The following is a 21078-nucleotide window of genomic DNA, read 5'->3' on the forward strand; positions in this document are numbered from 1 at the left end:
CAGACTGAAGTGTTGGCGCTGTGAGTGAATGGAGCCGCGAGCTGAGTGCTGATTAAGAGCTGGCCTAAGCACGAGCGTCACTTGACAGCATTTATTCCTGAAAGGTTGAACAAGATGAGGTGTCAGAAAGAGAGAAGTTAAAGAAATGCAAACAAAACAACAACAACAAAAAAAATCCTATGTGAACGTTTGGTACTTCAGAGAAACAAACAAAAATACAAAAACAACTAAACGTCGTTATGTGACGACCTGGGAATAAGATGGCGAACAGCAGAGTAGAAATTGATTTTTTTTTCTCTCCTCGAGTCAATAAGTTAGAGAGGCTATTTACATAACTGCATATTCATCCTGAATTTGTTTCTTTCTTTTTTTTTTAATCATCTCAGGGCCTTCTCATCTGGTCCTGCACTGATTTAAAATATTATAAATCAACCAAAAATGTCTCCATGAACGTCTTAAAATGATGTAAAATAAACCACAAAATCTTTCTTTATCCCACTGTTTCTGTATGTGGCAGATAATTCAACACGGTGACAACAGCAGCAACAGCCTCACTTGTTACATATAAAAGAACTAAACGACATTAGCTGCAGCTCGTAAAAATCCATTCATCACACACAATAAACAGCCGAGCTCAGCAGCGACCACGATGTGCGCACATAATTCATAAGTTGTGCATGCAATCAGCTGAAGAAGGCTTAACCTGTGTGGTTATTAGAAAGAGAGCATCTTCAACCTCCACCCCCCCCCCCCCCCCCCCCCACTCACACACCTCCTCCCCTCGTCACCCATCAACCCCCCACCCCCCTCCGGAGAGAAAGGGTTAATTGGAGTAGGAATTTCATCGCACATCTGTCAGATTTTTAAGGCCGTGACGCACTGAAAGCAGAGAGTCAATGTGAGCAAAAAGGGGGAGGAGGAGGAGGAGGAGAAGGAGAAAGAGTTGGTGGTGAGATCGATGAAGTGGCAGGCAGAGAGGGAGGAGGAAAATCTCACGAGATAATGAAAGAAAAAAGAGGAGAGCTGCTAGTGTAGAGCGAAAAAACCAAGCTACAGACCCGGAGATTTTTTTTTGGCGTGGAGTGGGAAAACAAAGAGTGAACGAGGAGCGCGCCAGAAGATTCGTCCGTCTGTATCGCCGCAGATGGTTGTTTTGCACTCTGCTTTTGGTGAATGTAGCACCCCGGGGCGCAGAGGACCAATTGTGTGAATCTGCAGGGCTGCTCGGCGACACAATCGGAGACATGCACAGGACGGACAACAGCCGCGGACGCGCTCTGAGAAGTGGAGAATAAAAAAAGGTAGGATCCTGCAGATCTATGAAGCATCACATGTCGATGATTTTCTCTCTGAATCCCCGTCGTGTTCGGCAGTTAGTTACCGATTCGTTCAGATTCATTACATGTGGTGTAAATATGCAAACGCACTGGTAATGTCGGGCTCCTCGCATGCGCGCTGCGTCTGTATTCATAACTTTGCATAAGGGTGAAAAATCACGTTTTCCAAAATGAGATTTGGTTGAAGTGGTTCAAACAGAGCTCTCGTTGATTTCTCGTGTGTTCCGCGGGATGTGTGAGCGCAATTGATTTAAATGCATGCTTTATTTTGTATCATTTGGCACAAACGAGTGTGAATCAGTGCTTAAGGCTGAGAAAATAAACGTTGTTTTTTTTTCCGGTTGTTTTTGTCCTTTTTCTGTACCGATGAAAGTTTAAATACAGAGGAGTAACAGCGCCTGTCTTGTCTCACGCAGGCACAAAAGCGAGGCTTCTGCCGAGGAACAAACCAAAGAGACAAGAGAGCAGAGTGCTGCTGCTGCTGCTGCTGCTGCACAAGACAGAATCCAAAAAAAAAAAAAAAAAAAAAAATCACAGCAAAAAGCTCCTGATGCTGCTGCAAACTCGTTCTCTGGGAGTTTGAGGGAGTTTGAAGACAGTACTTAACGTTATCAGATAATTAATTAGACACCCCATAAGCCCGGAAATCAATTAATTCACAAATCAATAAATCCATAGTCTGGTGTAACAAGAGACCTTCCAGACTAGCTAGCGCGGCTGTTGAACAACAATAACAAGAGAAGAAGAAGAACAACAACAACAACAAAAGGGCGAGAAGTGCACATTTATTTCCTGAATTTGAAAGATGGATGGGAGTCTAGGGGAGATGTCGCTCCACAGCCACAGCCACTCGGATCTGGCGCACAGTCAGGACGGCAGGGCCATGCTGCACTCGCGGGACCTTTCAGCTGCTTTCCCCAGGCCCTCCCTCGGGGGACCCTCCATGTCCCTGGAGCACGAGCCCCGTCCGCCGGGCTTCGACCACTCCATGTCCGCGTTGGGCTACAGCGGCGACTCCCCGTCCAGCTCCGGAAGCACCTACACCACCCTGACCCCCCTGCAGCCCTTTGATGACAAGTTCCACCACCACCACCACCACCACCACCCATGTCTCCCAGTCAGCAACGTCATCGGCAGCTTCACCCTCATGCGTGAGGACCGGGCGCACCTCAGCACCAACTTCTACAACCCCTATGGCAAAGATCTCGCCATGTCCCAAAACCTCTCGCCCCCCTCCACAGGTTCAGGCCTTGGCTCCTCCATGCACGGCTACGGCAGCCCCAACGCCAACGGCGGCCAGATGCTCCATGGCGGCTATGACGTCCACAGTGGGAGCCTTTTCTGCAGGACGTCAGATTTCGGCCGTGAGATGTCGCCACCGGGCCTGGGAGGAGGCGACGTGTCGGTGGGGCATCAGCTGAACAAAATGGAGGCTCACCAGCATCCACCGAGCCACCACCCTCACCTCTACAGCCAGCACTACCAGCCTCACCATCACCCCAGCCAGCAGGCCTCCAAGATGTCCGAGCACCTGCACTCCGCCTCCTCAGCCGCGTCCTCGCCCGGAGAGGGCATGCTGTCGGGCGGCGGTGGAGGCGGCGAGGAGATCAACACCCGGGATGTGGCCCAGAGGATCATCACCGAGCTGAAGAGGTACAGCATCCCCCAGGCCATCTTTGCCGAGAGGGTGCTGTGTAGGTCACAGGGCACACTGTCTGACCTCCTGAGGAACCCCAAGCCCTGGGGCAAGCTCAAGTCCGGCCGCGAGACCTTTAAGAGGATGTCCCGCTGGCTGCAGGAGCCCGAGTTTCAAAGGATGGCCTCGCTCCGGCTAGAGGGTAAGATCAGGCTTTGCTCTCTCTCTCTCTCTCTCTCTCTCTCTCACTCACACACACACACACACACACACACACACAGAAACCACAACAACAAACACACTCTCTCTCTCTCCCCATGTTTTCCCCAAACACCTTCCTTCTCCATGTCTTCCAAAAAAAAAAAAAAAAAAAAAACCTCCTTTCCAGCACTCAGTATGCAGCTCAGGTTGAGACATGAGGAAAAGCATCACACTGATGTTTCCCTCCTTTACACCACTGTGAATGTTCCACTGGTTCTTCTATTGTCTCAACAGCCGGGGCAATAAGAACTTAGCTTCTCATCGAGGTCAGTTTGAGCTAGAAAAGAGGCCATATGTGCCGTTCCTTTGTTTACTTTGCTCCCAAACAGCTCCTATTGATTAGTACAGTAGCTACAATAAAAAAAAGCCACAGACATTTGCCCTCCTCTTAAATGAACCATGAAGATCAGCGTGAGCAGCGGGCTCGCAATTTAATCGCTTTTGAGCCCACAAAATAATTTGTGCAGATATGCCACTCTGGAGCGATTGATTAATTCGAGCAGTGATTTATATCTGCTCAGCGCGTGGCTGAAGTTGACTTGGCAAGGTAGCTGATGCAAATTAGACTTGAGCTTTTGCCAGGCGTCCTTTATCAACGTCGTCACCGAGGCAATTACTGCGCGGCTAAATACAAATGTTGTTCTGCTCCGAGGCAGCCACCCTTCTGCACGAGGTTCTGCACATCTGGAGCAACGAGAGAGGGTGTTGCTGAAATGTAATTCTGTGGCTGATCGATTAGTCAGCCAACAGGAAATTAACTGACTCGGATAATCAATTAATACATTTCACGTCTGAATGGGGGGGAAAAATGCTGAGTGTTTGTGAACTCCAGCTTCTGAAATTGCAAAAATGTAAAATGTTTTTTCTTCTTTTTTTTCTTTTTTTATTTTTTGTTTGTCAGACAAAACAGGCAAATTAAAGATGGAGGACGGACATTTTCTAAATTCTTTAAATCTTTTTTTTTTCAGACATTTTCTGATCTATATTCTCAGAAAAAAAATAAAAATAAAGCAATGAATCCATAATTGTAAAAAAATCATTGCTTTCAGCCCGTGTCGTATTCATACAGATTTCACACAGTAAAGATTTTTTTTTCTTTCTTTTGAAAGGCACATTGTAATCTGCTGCTTGACATTTAATATTCTTCGGGGATGTGGGCAGAAGACACGACAGCACGCTGTACAGGGCCGTGTTACAGTGTTGTCCCTCCACAGGGACCGAGGGCCCATCTGATACACGGCGCACAGAAAGAGATCCAAGTGAACACAGTAATATGAGAAGAGCGTGGACGAGTGTGTGTGTGTGAGTGTGTGTGTGAGTGGTGTGTGCTCTCTGCGGGGGTCTGTGAGCGCTACGTGTGTGCGAGCCTGCCCAGTTGATCACTGCTTTTCGCTCTCTGTCAGCAGCTCGACTGATTAAGCCCAACAACACAATAGGGTTCATAGGTAATGATTGTGCACTCTTGCAATCCCTTCACAATTATTGATCTTTGATTGTTGGGCTCTGAGAGCACATGTGTACATCCTCCATTCAGCAAAACGTTACAGCAATCACACCCTAAAAAGCCCTCTTATCTAAAGATGACTTATCTCGGGGTTTTGTTCTTTCATTTGACAGAAATGTGTTTTGATGAAGCCAATCCCGAGAATGAGTGAGTGCTTTGTATGCAAAACGCCTCGTCTGTTCTCACAAAAAGCCAATCTTCCCGGTGATAAAACAGCTCCTTTGTTCGTCTGTTCTGATCATCAATCATTCTTTCTTTATTTCCAGCTTCCTTGTTTCCTCTTCTTTACAAACACAGACGTTATTTTAACGAGTCAGTCCTCCAAGTCCGAGCAGCCGATCAATCAGGCTCATAAAAAATTAAGCTCCCTACACAGAGAAGTGTGCTAATGTTTGACGATGCTGCTCTCTCGCTCGCTCGCTCTCTCTCTCTTTCCACACACTCTCTGAAAATTGCATATTTACTTCTTGGCAAAGAAGCCACAATTTGGACAGCTCGGCACTTTTCTCCATAACCTACTTTCCAAAGGAGGTTGTTGTGTGTTTTTTTTTTTCCCCCACTTGGCCAACCCCCTTTTGTTTAATTACAAGCCTCTATTGATTTCCATGGGAAAGAGCAGCACGCCTTGCCCACACACACCTCGGCCGCATCGGCAAATCGAGACTGGAATTAGAATGCGCGGTGCCCTGTGCTCCCCCGGTCTGAAGATAGCTCAAGTGCTCTCAGCTTCACGCCTCAAGTTTTAAGATGATCCTCCTTAATGCAGCACTCGCTTAAACACATAGAAGGCCCTTCAGTGTCAGGCTGCAGCGCTGTGTGTTTTTTTTTTATTTTTCATAACTCTGTCTCTTAAAGGGGCTGCAGAGCGCTCACAGTCATTATTAAACGAAGCTGCTGCCATTTTGTCTCCTCCAATGATTGTCTTTCTGCAGAGACATTTTGCTAAACAAGGAGGAGGTGATCCCTCGGATTTATCCGCAGTATCTTGTGTTATTTTTTTTCTTTGTGTGTGTGTGTGTGTGTGTGTGTGTGTGTGTGTGTATACTCTATGGATTACTGTATATGAGATGCATCTCTAGCCCAACCTCAGGCTGTGGAGGAGGCAATCAGGATTTAGTCGGAGAAGAAGAAGAAGAAGAAGGCGGGATAAAGACCACACAGCCTATGCTTGGACACTTAAAGTCAAGGAGTGGCGACGGAGGGGGGGGATCAGAGACTATAACTTTAAAGATGATGGCCGAAGCCCTTGACTAAAGGTCTAAATGAATAAGAAAGGTCAATGCGGTTTACGTGTCGGCGCTGTTGCCTGCACCACCCCCACAGTAATGAAAGCCACAAAGCCTCGTCCACCTCTCGCTGCGTACAGTCCACGCTCTACGAGCTCAAAGGTCACAGCCGATCCCATTTGCATATCGGCAATCGTAAAGCAGGCTGACGTGGCCTGAGCTGCGTAGCACCGAACAAACACGGTTGTCTTGTTGGTTTTTTTTTGTTGTTGGTTTTTTTTTATTTATCTGGCTCCTGCAGCCTCTCCGGCGCTGAAGGGGTTAACCAGCCTCTGTGGGTCGAGGAGTCTGAGCTGCACAGATTTAATCAATAATTTCTATCAGCCCCTGGCCCAAGAAATCAGCAGGGGGTGGGCTGGGGGGGGGCAGGAGGGAGGGGGTTGTGGGGGTGTTCTGGCTAGGAGGAGGAGGAGGGTGTGTGGGTGGGTGAGGAGGGGAGGGGTGGGGGGGTGGGGGGGTGTAGGTTGAGACGCCGGGGGGTAGGGAAAGGGCTTTCGATCACGTTTCAGCAACACGAGGCAGGGGCATACATCATGATTAGGGGCTGTTCCCACGATCATAAGAAGCCTATAGGGGAATATTTATGTCTCCAGGAGTAGCCCCCTCGCCGCCGATTTATAGCATGGTAATTGTGAGCCTTTTACACATGATTACAGCATAAGGAAGCATTTACTTAATGGTCGGCGTTATGATCGTCAGGAAGCCAGAGAGAGAGAGAGAGAGAGAGAGAGAGAGAGAGAGAGCTGAGGACGGGGAGGAGGAGGAGGAGAGCGTCAGGACGCCCTGACTCCTCCAACGAGCCATAAATCCGCGCTACAAGCGAGCTAGCCAGCACTATCATGTCATTCCTTTCATTACTACTCAGGCTGAGAGTGCACCGCCGTGTAGACCATCCATACATGCAGCTCAAGCTCCTCCCCCCCTCCAGCCCAGAAATATCGATGGTGGAGACGGCGCAACGCCCGTGAAAAATGTAGCATTTGGGGAGAGAAAAATAATTTCACTTGTAGTGATATTGACATGCCGTTGACATCTCGGCCTGTTCAGATTTTAATGAGACGCGGCTCGATAACGCTCAGAAATGCAAACGAGCCCTGGATGCCTAAAAGCTAACGGGCACCTGTAATCTCAAGTTGACAAGAGCCGCATCCCCTCGTCCAAGCATTTCCCCTCAGATAATGATTTTAGAGGAGAGTATTCTCTGGGAGAAAAAAATCTGATTTATTCACGTCCAGCGGAGTGCTTCTTAAGTTTCAGAAACTTCGGCTGGATGTCGGAGCAATCAGAGCCCGACCACGTGGCGTCCGAGCCAGCTGTGAGGCAGCCGCTTAGTGACGACGCTCCAGTGGAAAAAAAAAAAAAAAACTGGCAGTAAGGTCACACTTATTTCTCAAGCACTCTGCTAATGGGGAGGAATTTGCCGCTGTGAGTTTTGAAGAGCCGCTCATACAGTAAACATCGGCAGCAGGCGCTGTGTGAGATGTTTGTCGATGGCGAGATGTAAGCCAATCAATCGATCTGGTCACTGCTGCTTCGAGGGCGTGTGGTTTATTTATTGTATGTTGGAAGCGTGATTGTGTCTTTGTGTGTGTGTTAGGGTGTAAAAACACGTGATTTCAAGGTTATCCCAGATTGATATCTCCATCCTAACAAGTCATCTTTGTCAATAATGGAGTTCCATCAACAACAAGGACAGATGTGAAGCAGATCATACCTAACACATTTTTACAAGAAAGCCGCTTGTTGATGGTGGTTTTTACGAAGAACGAAGCGTCAGTTTCCTGCTTCAAAATGACTCGACTCCAGCAAGTGCAGAATGCTGCTGCCCGGATTTTAACCATTACAAATCTCAGGTCCCACATTACCTCGATCCTCCCCTCCCTCCGTTGGCTTAAATCTTTAAAATTATTCTAAAATCCATCCTGTGTGTCGTTACACACAGGATGGATTTTAGAATAATTTTAAAGATTTATTTTTTGGGCGTTTTGTACCTTTATTGGAGAGAGAGAGAGGACAGTTGAAAGAGTTGGAAATGAAGGGAGAGAGAGAGAGAGAGTAGGGAATGACATGCGGGAAAGGAGCCACAGGTTGGATTCGAACCTGGGCCGCCCGCTTGGAGGACTACAGTCTCCACCCCCCCACCCCCCCCCCCCCACATTACAGAACTTTTGGCTCCTTATGCTCCAAGCCGAGATCTCAGATCATCAGGAGCACCTTCATTAGTCGATACTAGATCAAGGCTGGTAACCAAGGGCGACCAGGCGTTTGCCATCAGAGCCCCTAACCTCCCTACCTGAAGACTGTAGAACAGCACACTCTGAACCTGTTTTTAAATCCTCGTTTTAAACATATTTTTATCGGAAGGCCGTTTAAATGATGTCCTGTGTTCATTAATTTAATTATTTCTTTTTCATAATTTATAGCTCACCAATGTTTTCATCCTCATTTAGATAAGTGCTACATAAAAACTGTTATTCTTCTTCTTATTAATATATTTATTTTGGTTTTCAGATTTTTGTTTCCTGAAAATCCTCATTTGAGGATTTAAACGATGTTAATGTTCTGGTGAATTTCCTGCCGTTAAGAAACATTTTAGCCTCTAAAAATATTCATAATAATAAAATTTAAACATAAAGTACCTTTTAAAACCTGAGTTTTACAGCAACATGAAGATATAAAGCAGAGCAGCACGCTAACAATACTTACAAAGTTACAGCAAAAGCAAACAAAACCTTTCAAAATAAGATGTTTTTGTGTGTTACGTTTACACTTTAGTCACTTTAGCCTCGGAAAGCTTCCCAGAATCAGACTCAGCTTTTTTGAACATGTATGCTTACACACACAAGGAATTTGTCTTTGTTAACTCTCAATGTACAAACGTACAACATTAAATATCAACATTAAATAAGCAAAAACACTAATACAAAGCTAAATAAGACAGTAGTCCAGTGGTGAGCAGTGCAAAAATGCCGAGATGAGATTGAGAGTAAATGTGTGATTATGTAACAGATGGTTAATTTACATGAGGTAGAGTTTTTCAGTTCCAAAATAAAAGACAAATGTAACAAACTTAATGAGTTAGCATTCTAGTTTAAGTAAGGAGTAAATAAAAAATCATCACAGCACAATTATGTTAATTGCGAAATAAAAAATGTCCTAGTCAGATTTCTGTCTTCTAGTCCAGCAACAAACCGAACCGCTGCTCCTCCTTTAGTGTGTGTGTGTGTGTGTGTGTGTGTGTGTGTGTGTGTGTGTGTGTGTGTGTGTGTGTGTGTGTGTGGGCACTCATTTGTGTGTGTGTGCACTTTAAGTGTGCACACAACACCAGTGCTTACTCCTAGAAACTCGTTTGATACCCTCAGCAAAACGGTCGCTCAGCCGCACGGCACTGATTGAAACCTCTTAAAAGTGTGCATTTAGGTAATTGCACGAATTCCCCCCCCCCCCGAAAAATATGTTTGAGTCCACTTAAGGCTTGGAAACACCGCGGGCAATGCCGAGTCTGCTCGTTTCACTCACCCCTGACGTAACCCCGCCTTTAATAGAAAATAAATTAGTTCCCCTCTAAAGTGATTATTACTCACTCGCCGCCGCCACATGTAAATGACTTTTATGAGAAACTAATGATGCAGAAGTGTCCACTCAGGGAACGGAAGAGAGGATGTGGAAGGAGATGGTCGCTGGAGAGAGGGGGTGGGGGGGGGGGGGGGGGGGGGGTTTGAGGGAGGAGAAGTTGGCTCGGTACACAAAGGCATAAGGTTGGTGTTGTGTTTCCTGTAAATACAGAATTACAGCGTGTTAGGGGGGAAAGGTTCAGCGCGAGATATGCAGAGGAACATGCAGCCTGGATTTAAAACGCTCGTCTGATTCTCAAAATGGATCTGAGCTCGGCCCACGCACATCAGGCTATTTTTTTTTCTACCACGTTGGATCCGGGTTTTTTTAAAAAAATCTTTTAATCTTGAGACTTTTTGTGAGGAAATATTGATTACATAATTGGAGAGGCTTCTGCTGCTACACTGGTGTTTAACCCAGACCTTCCATTTTTTATTTTCTCTGGTTTGGTGTAAGCAGCACTGACATTAAAAAACTCAAAATAAGAAAAGACTTCATCACCTCTGCAGGCCATTAAAAAGGTTTAAATGCAGCCAACTCTGACATCGAGCTAATTTAGTAAGAAATACTGATTTCTTCATCCTCTCTGGACCAGAGTGAGAATAACCAAATCTCTTTCACGAGGGAGTCCTGGCCAAGACAGCGGCACAAAAGTTTCACACAGAGAACAAAAAACCGACCCTTACGAGCAGAAATGACATGAGACGAGACGTTTCTGCAGCCGTAAGGAGTAAGACGTGTGCAAAAATTGGTCAACTGATCCTTAGTCTCGTTTTTTTAAAATCATCCAAGCTACAGCTCGTTTGCAGGATACAAACACAGTGAATCTCTGCATCTCTAAGTGGGATGTGTTTTTTTTGGAATACATGGCCGTCAGTCTTTGATGAAGACATGTAATTTAGCTCTAATGTGCATGCAGGATGTTAATAAACGCAGCGTGAGAGCTTAAGCCTGGGCACCAGGTTTCTGTTTCATCCCAGCAGCAGCTCGCTGGCAACAAGACGTGAGGTTGAGCGTCTTGATTCCCTCACCGCACAAAGAAACAAGTTGCTGATTCATCTCTTTTAACTAATCAAATGTTGCTTAGCTAATCTGTTTTCTTTCAACAAATCCACTTTCGCTCGGCTTAATCCATTTGTCCTAGTTAGGCAGAGAGTGTGTTAGCTAACCTGTTTCCCCCTTTTTTTAATTTCTCCTCCATCCGTGTGCCCGCAGCTTGCAAGCGGAAGGAGCAGGAGCAGAGCAAGCTGGAACGCAACCAGGGCCCCAAGCGCACCCGACTGGTGTTCACGGACCTGCAGCGACGCACGCTCCTGGCCATCTTCAGGGAGAACCACCGCCCCACCAAAGAGCTGCAGGTCACCATCTCCCAGCAGCTCGGCCTCGAGCTCTCCACTGTCAGCAACTTCTTCATGAACGCCCGCCGACGCAACGTCAACAAGTGGGCGGACGAGGGCCGTCCCTCCTCCACGGGTTCCTCGGGCTCCAGCGTCTCCTCCTCCGCAGTGTCCTGCAGCACGGCATGATGACCGAATGCCGTGGATGTGCGGCGGGGAGGGCGCCGAGGGAGCAAGGGGGCACATAGACTGGTCTAGGCAGAGACCAGCCGTAATAAATGTCCTCCTCGTTATCAGAAGGAGCGACGGAGCCAGCTACTATAGATGATTTTATGAAGACGAAGCATTTTTCCCAAACCAAAGTTGATCGCTCCCTTGAAATGGAAGGGGGGCGATACCCAGAGTGATATGAGCGCAGGATGCGAGGGTCCTGCTTGTATAGTCGAGGGCGCAAAAATGATTTGACTCAAAGACGAGTCACGCCCTCACATAGACTTCATCTCATTGCGTTATTTTGATTATCTAGATTAGAGATAATGAGGGTATTACAAATCAGGAGAAAGCATATTTTGGTGTACCTTCAAATCTGTAGTCATCTCTCCAAACGTGAAGAATCAAGAGGTGCCGTTTGCTCACACCTGGAGAGCGCCATCGTGTAACTTTTTAATCAAAAGTGTTCGCCATCATCCAAAGACGTTTAACCTCCCTTACTGTTCTTATGGTTCCCTTTTTTTTCCTCACAAATCAAGGTGAAAGAGGAAGGAAAGGTTTTTTTTTTTTCTCTCTCTCAAGAACCTTATTCCCCTTTCTTAGCATGTGTTTCCATGGCGACGGTTCCCAGGACTGTATGGCATTGTTCCAAGTTCCGAGCCTGGAATTATCAGGAGGGTTCTGTAGCGTCCGTGACTCCCAGCTGTCAATCATCCACCACCAACAGGAAGTCTTTTTCCTGTGGGTTTTTTTTTTTTTTTTTTTTTTTTTTTTGCAAAGATGGTCCCACCTTGAATGAATCAGAGTTTTCAAGGGGGAACCGCATCGTGCTGCACGCCAGGACAGAATCAATAAACACAAGCGAGAAAGCAAAAAAACAGACTTATTGGTGCAACCGTCTAGCTTTAAGACTCTCAGCGAGCTTCCTAAAGAAAAGCTCCGCAGCCATTTTTTGACTCAAAATCAAGCCAAAAAAAACCCAAAAACAAACGAGAAGAAGGAAAGCCAACCTTTGAACACAAAGGTGCACGGGGGAAGAGATACACCTGACACAATGTATAGTGACATTGTCGTATTTTTTCCACTCATACACACCTCTGCTCCATTACGAAATCTTTTTTTTACAGATGTCTAGAAAAAAAATGGAGGAATGTGATTCTTTCAGCCCTTTTTGTACAGATTTCAAGCACATCGCTCTATTTATAGAAAAAAAACACGTTGGAAGTGCGGGGCGGTTTGTTTCAGCCCCGCTGACGTACAAGGTCATTTTTTTGGTCCACAAAGGAAAGGCTTTAACACGCCTCCTTATAGCCAAGAGTCAAATCAAAACCAAGAACGTTTCAAATGCAATTGCTGATCTGATCAATGTATTTATTACTGCATTTGTGTATTTATTGTTTTCCCTTTTTTTTTTCCTCTCTATTTATTTGGTTATTTATTTATGCTATCTATATACTGTAAGTATTTATTTAACAATGCTCTGTATGTCTGTGTGAAACTGAAGACTTTTTCTGATGGGCACTTTTAGCTGTAGAATCCCATCGTAATACCAAAGATTAACATTGCCTCCCTGAATGTACGGCCTGAATCCCTAAAAACCCTCCAATACCCGATCTCGACCCAGCCCCGCCCCGCCTACCCTGTGATGTTCTGTATCTCCCCCTCTTGAAGGCCCGGCCTTTGTTTTTGTTTTTTGTAGGAAAATGGGGATTTCTTTACTTTTGCAAATGTCTCTGCGGTCCGCTCTAAATGCCAAGGCCAAAGCTTGTTTGAATGTTGTGATAATATTTATAATTATTAATACTATGAATAATTACAACAATAATAATAATAATAATAATAATAATTCTGATGATGTGGCATCCCATAGGTTCACAGGTTGCTTGTAAAGTTGTGTTCAGACCAATGCCATCTGGCGGAGTGTGTAAAGCGTCTGGGGACCCACTTAAAGCGCCGAGCGAAGGCCCCATTAAGTGCAAGTCCTTTAGGGTCACATGCAAACATGCGTACTGTGTGTCTGCCTGGGGAAAATGCATGGTTGTGACCCCCCTCCACATCTCCCTCACCAGCCCCCCCCCCTCACCCCAGTGCAGTGCAGACACTCCTGTCTACGTTCAACTCAGTGTGATCTCACCGTCCTCCACATGCCAAGCCCTTCTGCCAGTTGTCTCAGTTCCAAGAGGGTTTTTTAGGGTTTGTTCACGGACCTCTGGGGTTTGTAAGGCGGGTCCCTCATTTCTGGGGATCTTGGGTTTTTACTTTCCCAGGGTTCTGAATGTCTTACGGATTGTTCCTGGCTCTAAAGGGTCTCAGGATTTGTTTCTGGCCTTCCGCGATTCTTTCTGGATTGCTTCTCATCCTCTCAATCTCTGATTTGACTGTGAGGCCTTTGAGGCTTTTTGGGGAGGTTTGGTTTTGTTCCTCGGGTTCTGAAGGTCTTGGGGTTTGTTCCTGACCCTTTCTTTGTTATTATGGTGTCTTCCTAATGTCTTGGGATCTTAGGTTAATGTGCCCTGAGTTCTGAAGGTTTTCGGGGTATGTTCTTGGACCTTTGGGGAACTTAAGGTGTCTCACTTATCTTCTAGGGATCTTGAGTTTTGTTGGGTTCCAAAGGTCTTACCTGCTGGTCTTGGGTTGGAAATGTATGGGCACGTTTAGTCGACCAAATGGGTAAATATCATCCTGACCAGTCAGCGCCAGAATAACTAGTCGGTTAACAATGTATTTATATTCGTATATGCCAGTCAAACTGAAACGCAGTCACCTGCCACTAGCTGGGGTCTGTAGGCATAGACTGGCTGTATCTCCGGTTAATGGGCCTGCTCTCCCCGCTCTACTACCAGGACGTAAACAAGCACAGGGAACAGATAGCATCTCGTAGGAGCAGCTCGGTTTAGCAGGATTTCGATCAGTAAAATGTTAATAAAAAACATGTAGGCCGTTTCACCACACTCAGCACAGACATGTGGAAATTAACCTGCAGGGAAAACCAAAGGCTGACGGTGCTAGCACTGCTAATGTTAGCCACTCTCTGCAGAAATTACATTGTTTACCTGCAGACAGTTTTGTAACCAGTTTAACCGACTAGGAAATCAGTCGCCTTGGAACGTCCCAAGAACCTGATTGTCAGGGATCTTTGGCTCATGTGCAAAGAGTTCTGGACCCCTCAGGAGTTGCCTGTTGTGATGGTCCTCTTGGCTGTTCCTCCTCTTCTGCAAAAGTTTATTCCTCATGCTAAAAGGAATCTCTGATATTGTTGTCCTGTGGGCCCCAAGAGGTGGCTCCTGACCATTTAGGGTTTTGCAGACTGTATATGGCCTTCTTATGTTCTTCTGAGTTATTCCTCATGGTCTTTTGATTCCTGGTTGAATTTGAGGCCTCTTAGCCTGAGACACAACAGCGTCCATGTGTGTTGCGTACCGTCTGCGCCATACCCGAGGTTATACTCTATGTGTTCCCGTGTTGGACTTCCTGTCTGAGTCCATCTGCTCCGTTCTGATGAACGTCTGCTGGAAAAGTAGACTCAGCGACTCAGCGTATGTCTAACAGAGCAGATTGGTGCTGCTTGAACACGACTCAGACGGGCTGTGGTGCTGACAGCGCAAACAAGAGTATTGACTCGAGAGGGCGCGACCAGCACCAGAGTGCGTGGAAAGGCAGAATGCGGCACACACGGATGAAGTGGGGTCTCCTGGATAGGCTTGTAGGCTTTGTCCTTGTACCTCTAGGTTCTAAGAATGAGATCCTCATCTTGTAGGTTGCTGCTGTTGGGGTTTGTGTCCTTTGCCAGGTGAGCGTGTTTGGGTTTACTCCTGATGATCTGGGGTTCTTGGGGTTTGTTTTAGGTTTTCTAACATTTTTAAGGATCCCTCCAACAACCTGCACAGGCACAAGTGATTTGATTTGTCAGCATTCTGCTTTGTGAATGCCTAAATCAGAGGAAAAATCACCCAAGACCAGATTCTTTGACCCTTGTGTAAATGCTGCCAAAGAGTGGCGAGGATAGCTTGGCGGTTTTCCACAGACTCTCTCTCTCTTTTATCTCTCTCGTTCTCTGTCTTTAACATTGGAAGGGGCGGATTGCCAGGGCCCCCTTCACAGCGCGCACTTGAAAGACGGGCGGTCATGAAAGAGGCCATCGACTTTTTCGCAGACTTCAAAGGGGAAGCTTTTTTCATCCCGTCTCCTCTCTGGGTATCTGGTCTGGGGTCCGCTCTTGGCCAGACCTGTGGGCTTAAGGGGGCATTCAGAGGGGGCGGGAGGAGATCAGAGAGGAGGCTGAATCATCCAGAATGAGGACGGTGGTAGTGGTGTGTGTGTAGGAAAGGTGGGAGGGAGGCTGTTTGAGGAATAGGAGGTGTTGGAGTAGTGGGGCATGGAGCTGAATTAAACTTTAATGAGCAACAATTGTAAGCATGCTGAGAGCAGAGGGGGGCGGTGGTGGGGTGTGCGGTCGAGTCAGTACAGGGGAGGGGGAATAAAAAATAAAAGACCTTGGAGGCTCCTCTGCCGACCCCTGCTTGCTACTGTCATTGTATCAAAGCTGAGGTGACACCTTTCAGGTTTCTCTTTGTCCGTCTGACTGGAAGCCTAAAATGGAGACAGAGCTTTTTGTATTGAGCCACCTTCTGCTCCTGTCAAGTGGGAGAGATCTTCCCTTTACTGTGCAGGAGGGAGGCAGGAGGCAGGAGGAGGGAATCCAGTAAGCTGCTGCAGGTGATCCGCGTTGCTATGAAAGCCTGCGGCACCCCCTAGTGGCAGTCTTAGAAATTTGATCCAGAAACAAGTCTGGAAGCCGAGGCCGTCGCAGAGCCATTCCAAGGAGGGTAGAAATAAGAAGTTAGCAGAACTGAAAGCTTATTTGTACTTTCAGGATTTAAAAAGAAAAAAAGACAAAAAAGACCAGAAAAATGTAATTATTTTGATAAACCAAAAAAAAAAAAAAAACAACAACCAAAGATTGATGGGTGACTGCTGAATCAAAATGTATCAAGGGTAGTTTTAGCAGTTTCCTATCAGAGCTACCGTAGCACTCAGAGGATTCAAAAAGCACCAGTGGGGTTCGGCGTGCTGACTATTTATGTTGCATTAAACAGTATTATGTTGACCTGGAACTGAGAAACTGACATGAGGCAGTGTCTTCAGATGGAAGTCTTTTGACTTTGTGTCCTCCCCCTGTCTGTCCCCGCCCCCTCCCCTGTGTGTACATGAAGACTTTACCCATCTACCTCAACTGTGTGAGATGTTGTGTGGCAAAGATATTCCTTAACCAAAGAATCCATCCTGTCAGGGTGTCTGTCTAACTATCTATCTATCTATCTATCTATGTCTGTCCATCCGTCTCTTCTTCATGCCTTTTACTCCAAACCAAATGTGCTGGAATCAATCCGCAACAGGAGCCGAACGAGGCCCCCGTCCAGCCAAAGCTAAAGTCCAGTATGCTAGAGTGTCCCATTGATCCATGTTCTGTATATACGTCAAATCATTCTCAAGACCAAAAAAAAAAAAGAAGGAGGTGACAATCCAAGCAAGGAGGATCTTGCTGTAATCAACGTTGCCTATTCCTTGTTTTTCCAAAAGCTAGAATCGTGTGACTTGCTGTTAACAGAAAAGCCCAAGAATCAAGCACTCATCCCAAAATAAAAAAAGGTCGGAGGAGACAGAAGCTATTTTTCCACATTTGTAAGCCACCCCTCCCACCCCTGTTTTTTCCAAAATGTTTAGTGTAGTTGAAATACTGTTTGATCCCACTGTTGTAAGTAGGAATTAATGAAATCCATACAAAAAGCTTTAAACGGGGAAGAGCTGAGGGGAATATTATATTTGACTGAGTCGGACTTTCCTCAGCTCGGACCCGACCCACCATGCTTTATCGTGCCATTCTTGTCCATGTGTTAGACTTACTAATGAATGTGGCTAACCAACCAAAGGCTTTAAAAAATAAAAGATACACAACACTTTAAACGTCAATCATGGTGGGACATTTTGTATCAACAACTAAAGAAAAATCCCTTTGAATACCTCATGTGAAAATTGTTTGTTGTGATGTTGCACTAAAAAAATAAAAATGACTCATTTGTAACCCAACACCGCGCTCTGCCGACTTTGTTCTGACCTCGTTGGAGGTGTGAGCGAGAAGCTCCGGAGGTTTTTAAAGGGCAGCACCAACACAGTCATCCAGAACATTTCAATCTACAAATGAACTCTTACACTGGATTATATTTACTTTACAAGAATCAAGACACGACCCTCTTAAGCTGTTCAATTCCTTTAAAGAGGACATATTATCCACCTTTTCAAACAGTCCCCCTGTGGTCTAAATGAAGCATCTGTGCTGTGCTTTGGTCCGAATATAACATGAATCAAGCACCAGAGGAGGTTTGTGACCCTATCTCATTCATCCTCACACACACGCACGCACACACACTTACAAACTGTTGAGCCAGTTTGTGACACCGCAAAGAGAAAATGTGCAGACGACTTTTCTCCAAATTCAGACATGAAACAAGAGTGAACTGCACAGAGCAGGACAGTATGTGATCATGTTAGCATCTGCATGTTTTAAGTGCAAATTCTTTTGTGGATTGTGTGCTTAAAAGGGACAGATTGCGGGTAGTATTTCTGCCCAATTCATGTTGTTATTGGAGCCTGATTCAATAATAATATTATATAAGATTAATATATAATATATATAATAATAATGGATTCCACACATGGCACATCTTTCATGCTCAGTTTGTGTTGAATGATTTCCAGTTGTGGAAGAGGATAAGTCATGTTTGATTTAGTTAAAGCAAGTGCTTATGTTCTAATGTCTCAAGAGCATAATACTGCTAATATTTGGTTTATCATTGTCATAAGCTTGTTTTCTAGTGTCTTGTAATCCCATTCGAGCTGGCCGGCTGGGCCCCCTTTTGGTGCAGGAAACGTAGAAAAAATAAACTAATTCTACCACAGCTACTACGACTTCTGCTAGTTCTCAAATGTAAAGAAGCTATCTGCTTTTCTAATCTAAAAACACTTTCTGCTTCCTCCTTCACTAGAAACAGTATCCTGCCTGACTCTTTTTTTTCCCCCCACACTTCTTAAAAGGGGTGTGTCATATTATCAGTAATCAAGTGTGTACCATCACTAATCTGAATCACTTGAGACAGTTCGGCTGCAGAGAAACATCAGAACATTGGTGCTGGGACTTCATCCAGGTGAGAGCTGGTTACTCTAAAATGTCAGTGTTGTGATCTTATTACAAATACAGTTGAAAAGAAAAGGAAGTGCAAACAGTCCTGAGAATACATATAAACCTGATGATATATTATTGATACTGTTGTTGTGGGGGTGGTTACTCTGCTATTTGTTAAAATGACAAGCATGTCTTTGCTTAAAAAAAAAAGAAGACATGTCACACTGCCTGTATCCAAATACAAAGGGATCATTCAAAAAGTAGAAATTATTTTATAAAAAACTGTTTGACTAAACTATTTAACATTCATCAGCTTTTAGACTTACAGAAAAAAAACATAAAGTGAATGACTCCCTGTTTCATTTTTCCATTAGTGCTGCTCATTGCTTCATTTATGTCACCGTGCAACACATTCCCTGTTTTGATCTCTTTAACTCTAGGTTTCAATCTGAATAATGGAAGATAACTACATTAACATCACCATCCAGGATTACAGCTTTGAAGACTTCAACTACTTTGAATATGAGTATTACCAAAACGACACATTCATAAAGCATGTGGTAACATGCATCATCATTAGTATCGGCCTTCCTCTGACACTCATTGCCATCGGTGCTCTTTGCTTTCTGGTATATACATTACTTATTCATTCACTGTCTGTGCCATGTGTTTGTGGAACAGTGTTATATATAAATATGCTATAAACACACGTGAAGTACACTACTTATTCTATGGAAAGTGAGGACATATAATAAAAGTGTCTACAAACATTACATTGGTACCTCACCTGTCATGTCTCTGGCGGAGCCGACTGGAAATATGCGAATTCAGCAATTTTGATCATGAAAATGATTGAATCGTACAGAAATAACATTTAAAATACATATCAGTAGAAAAATATATATTTATTTTATTTAACCATTATTTGTTTTTTACTTTTGATGATGACAGGTGAGGCTCTTTCCAGGAGGTGTTCACTGAGCCAGGTTTCAGTGAAACACAGGTCAGATTCGAACCCGTGCTGCCCGCCTAGAGGGCCCCAGCCTCTGTACATTGGGCGCACACACTAACCAATTCACTACATGTGCCCCCAGATTTGGGACTTTTTTCAAAATGCCATGTTATCACCAGAAAACAGATTTTTTAAAAAGTATAGCTGCATGTCTGCAGATATAACAGAGTGTCATTTGTGTTACGTCTTTGATAGCACTATGAGAGATGGATGGAAAATGCATTCATGTCTTTTACTGCAACAGTTGGGCAGAAAAAGGTTTTAGTTTTTGGAGAAGGATGAGTTCAGAACATGTTTACAACTGATTGTCTTCTTCATATGTTTTTCTGCAGGTACGAAAGGACCATGTGGCTCCAGTCTACGTCATCAACCTTCTCATTTCCGACCTCATTCAGCTCTGCTGCCTGCTCTTTGAGGAGACAAACCTGTTTTATCATCATTATCTCGTAACTTTGATCTACTTTGGTGGCCTAGTGATCAGTGTTATCTTCATGGTGTGTCTCTCACTGGAAAGGTAACTATACGTCCTACGTCTGTTTCTGACTTCAATGTTTCTGAATTATTCTGCACCTCCTCAAAAACAACATGTCCATCTTTTATTGCAGATATTTGGACATCGCCCACCCACTGTGGTACCGCTTCAAACGAATCAAGATCTCTGTGGTGGTCAGTGTCGTGGTCTGGCTCTCACCTGTTGTCATGTACCTCACTGAGCCTGTGGGGTTGATTTTTCTTTTGGAAAGAAACATCTTAATTGTCTCCATCATTCCCTTCCTACTGTTCATATTCTTCCTGTTTGGGACCCTCAGAGCCCTCTCTGCTTCCGTCTCCGTCCCCTTTGAAGAAAAACGTCGAAATGTTGTAATTCTGGTCTTGGTGCTGCTCATTTACACTTATTTGCTGTTACTGCCACTCATGATTGTGTTGCTCAACAACCAATATTTCAGTACTCCACGTAACTTAGCTTTCATGTTTAAGCTGAGTCCTCTTGCAGACTTAATTCTGTATGTTTTCTTGAGGAAAGAGTCCATTTGCAAGCTTTGTACCGCTGTGAACTGGTGCAGAGTTGTCGACGCTGACACCAACATATAGACAGTATGAATGTGGACAACATTTTGACAGTGAGCTCCATGGAGGAAGAGAGAATGAGGAGACAACAGACCAAAATGTTCTCTCAGTTTAGTTTATTTCTTACAAAACTTTATTTGTTTAGCTATGTTGTTCTTCTTGACAGTTTTAATACACTTTCTACTCTTCTTAACTTTCTAATCTTCTGATCAATAAGAGCTTTACTTGTGCAGTTGTCATGTCAGCTTTTAGGACGTGAGAGAAGGTCCTTTATATTGTAAATGAAATATTATATCAGTCTCGCTCATTACATTTTATTAATACTATAACATTCAATAAAAAAAAATCTGTTTCAAAACAAAAAACGGAAGTTGTTGACTTATTAAAATCTAACAGACATTACATTTTGTGAGGCTCACTGAGTGTTTACCTTTTATAAACTTTGACTACGTCTAGTTAAGATCCAACAAGAATGCTAAATGTCAAGAACATTTCTCATCATGTCAGACTTTTTACTTCAACAATTTGGCTTCTGACAAGCTTTTTGGATACCTGAAAGATATCCCCCACAGTGACAGGATACATTGTCTTAGTTCATACCTGTTCTCTAAATAACTTAATTGCCTCTGTTT

The 21078-nt window shown here is 44.7% G+C and overlaps 2 protein-coding genes across 2 annotated transcripts; both read left to right on the forward strand.

Moving 5' to 3' along the window:
* The first annotated feature begins 909 nt into the window (after nucleotides 1-909).
* On the forward strand, nucleotides 910-17273 carry onecutl (one cut domain, family member, like). Its single transcript, XM_020655027.3, has 3 exons — nucleotides 910-1301; nucleotides 1754-3175; nucleotides 10855-17273. The coding sequence occupies exons 2-3, from the start codon at nucleotides 2143-2145 to the stop codon at nucleotides 11163-11165; spliced, it is 1344 nt and encodes a 447-aa protein (XP_020510683.1). The 5' UTR covers nucleotides 910-1301; nucleotides 1754-2142; the 3' UTR covers nucleotides 11166-17273.
* A 1276-nt stretch (nucleotides 17274-18549) lies between these two features.
* On the forward strand, nucleotides 18550-20805 carry LOC109999872 (G-protein coupled receptor 4-like). Its single transcript, XM_029281421.2, has 3 exons — nucleotides 18550-18995; nucleotides 19711-19892; nucleotides 19984-20805. The coding sequence occupies exons 1-3, from the start codon at nucleotides 18822-18824 to the stop codon at nucleotides 20468-20470; spliced, it is 843 nt and encodes a 280-aa protein (XP_029137254.2). The 5' UTR covers nucleotides 18550-18821; the 3' UTR covers nucleotides 20471-20805.
* Nucleotides 20806-21078: the final 273 nt, after the last annotated feature.

This window comes from Labrus bergylta, chromosome 8, assembly GCF_963930695.1.
Source record: "Labrus bergylta chromosome 8, fLabBer1.1, whole genome shotgun sequence".
Lineage (NCBI taxonomy): Eukaryota > Metazoa > Chordata > Actinopteri > Labriformes > Labridae > Labrus > Labrus bergylta.

What these genes read in the sequence shown, in the direction of transcription:
- LOC109999872 (XM_029281421.2), top strand. Translation starts at nt 18,822, where the DNA reads ATGGAAGATAACTACATTAACATCACCATCCAGGATTACAGCTTTGAA. An exon ending in TCGGTGCTCTTTGCTTTCTG is followed by an intron (nt 18,996 to 19,710) that starts GTATATACATTA and finishes GTTTTTCTGCAG; the next exon opens with GTACGAAAGGACCATGTGGC. An exon ending in GTGTGTCTCTCACTGGAAAG is followed by an intron (nt 19,893 to 19,983) that starts GTAACTATACGT and finishes CTTTTATTGCAG; the next exon opens with ATATTTGGACATCGCCCACC.
- onecutl (XM_020655027.3), top strand. Translation starts at nt 2,143, where the DNA reads ATGGATGGGAGTCTAGGGGAGATGTCGCTCCACAGCCACAGCCACTCG. An exon ending in GGCCTCGCTCCGGCTAGAGG is followed by an intron (nt 3,176 to 10,854) that starts GTAAGATCAGGC and finishes GTGTGCCCGCAG; the next exon opens with CTTGCAAGCGGAAGGAGCAG.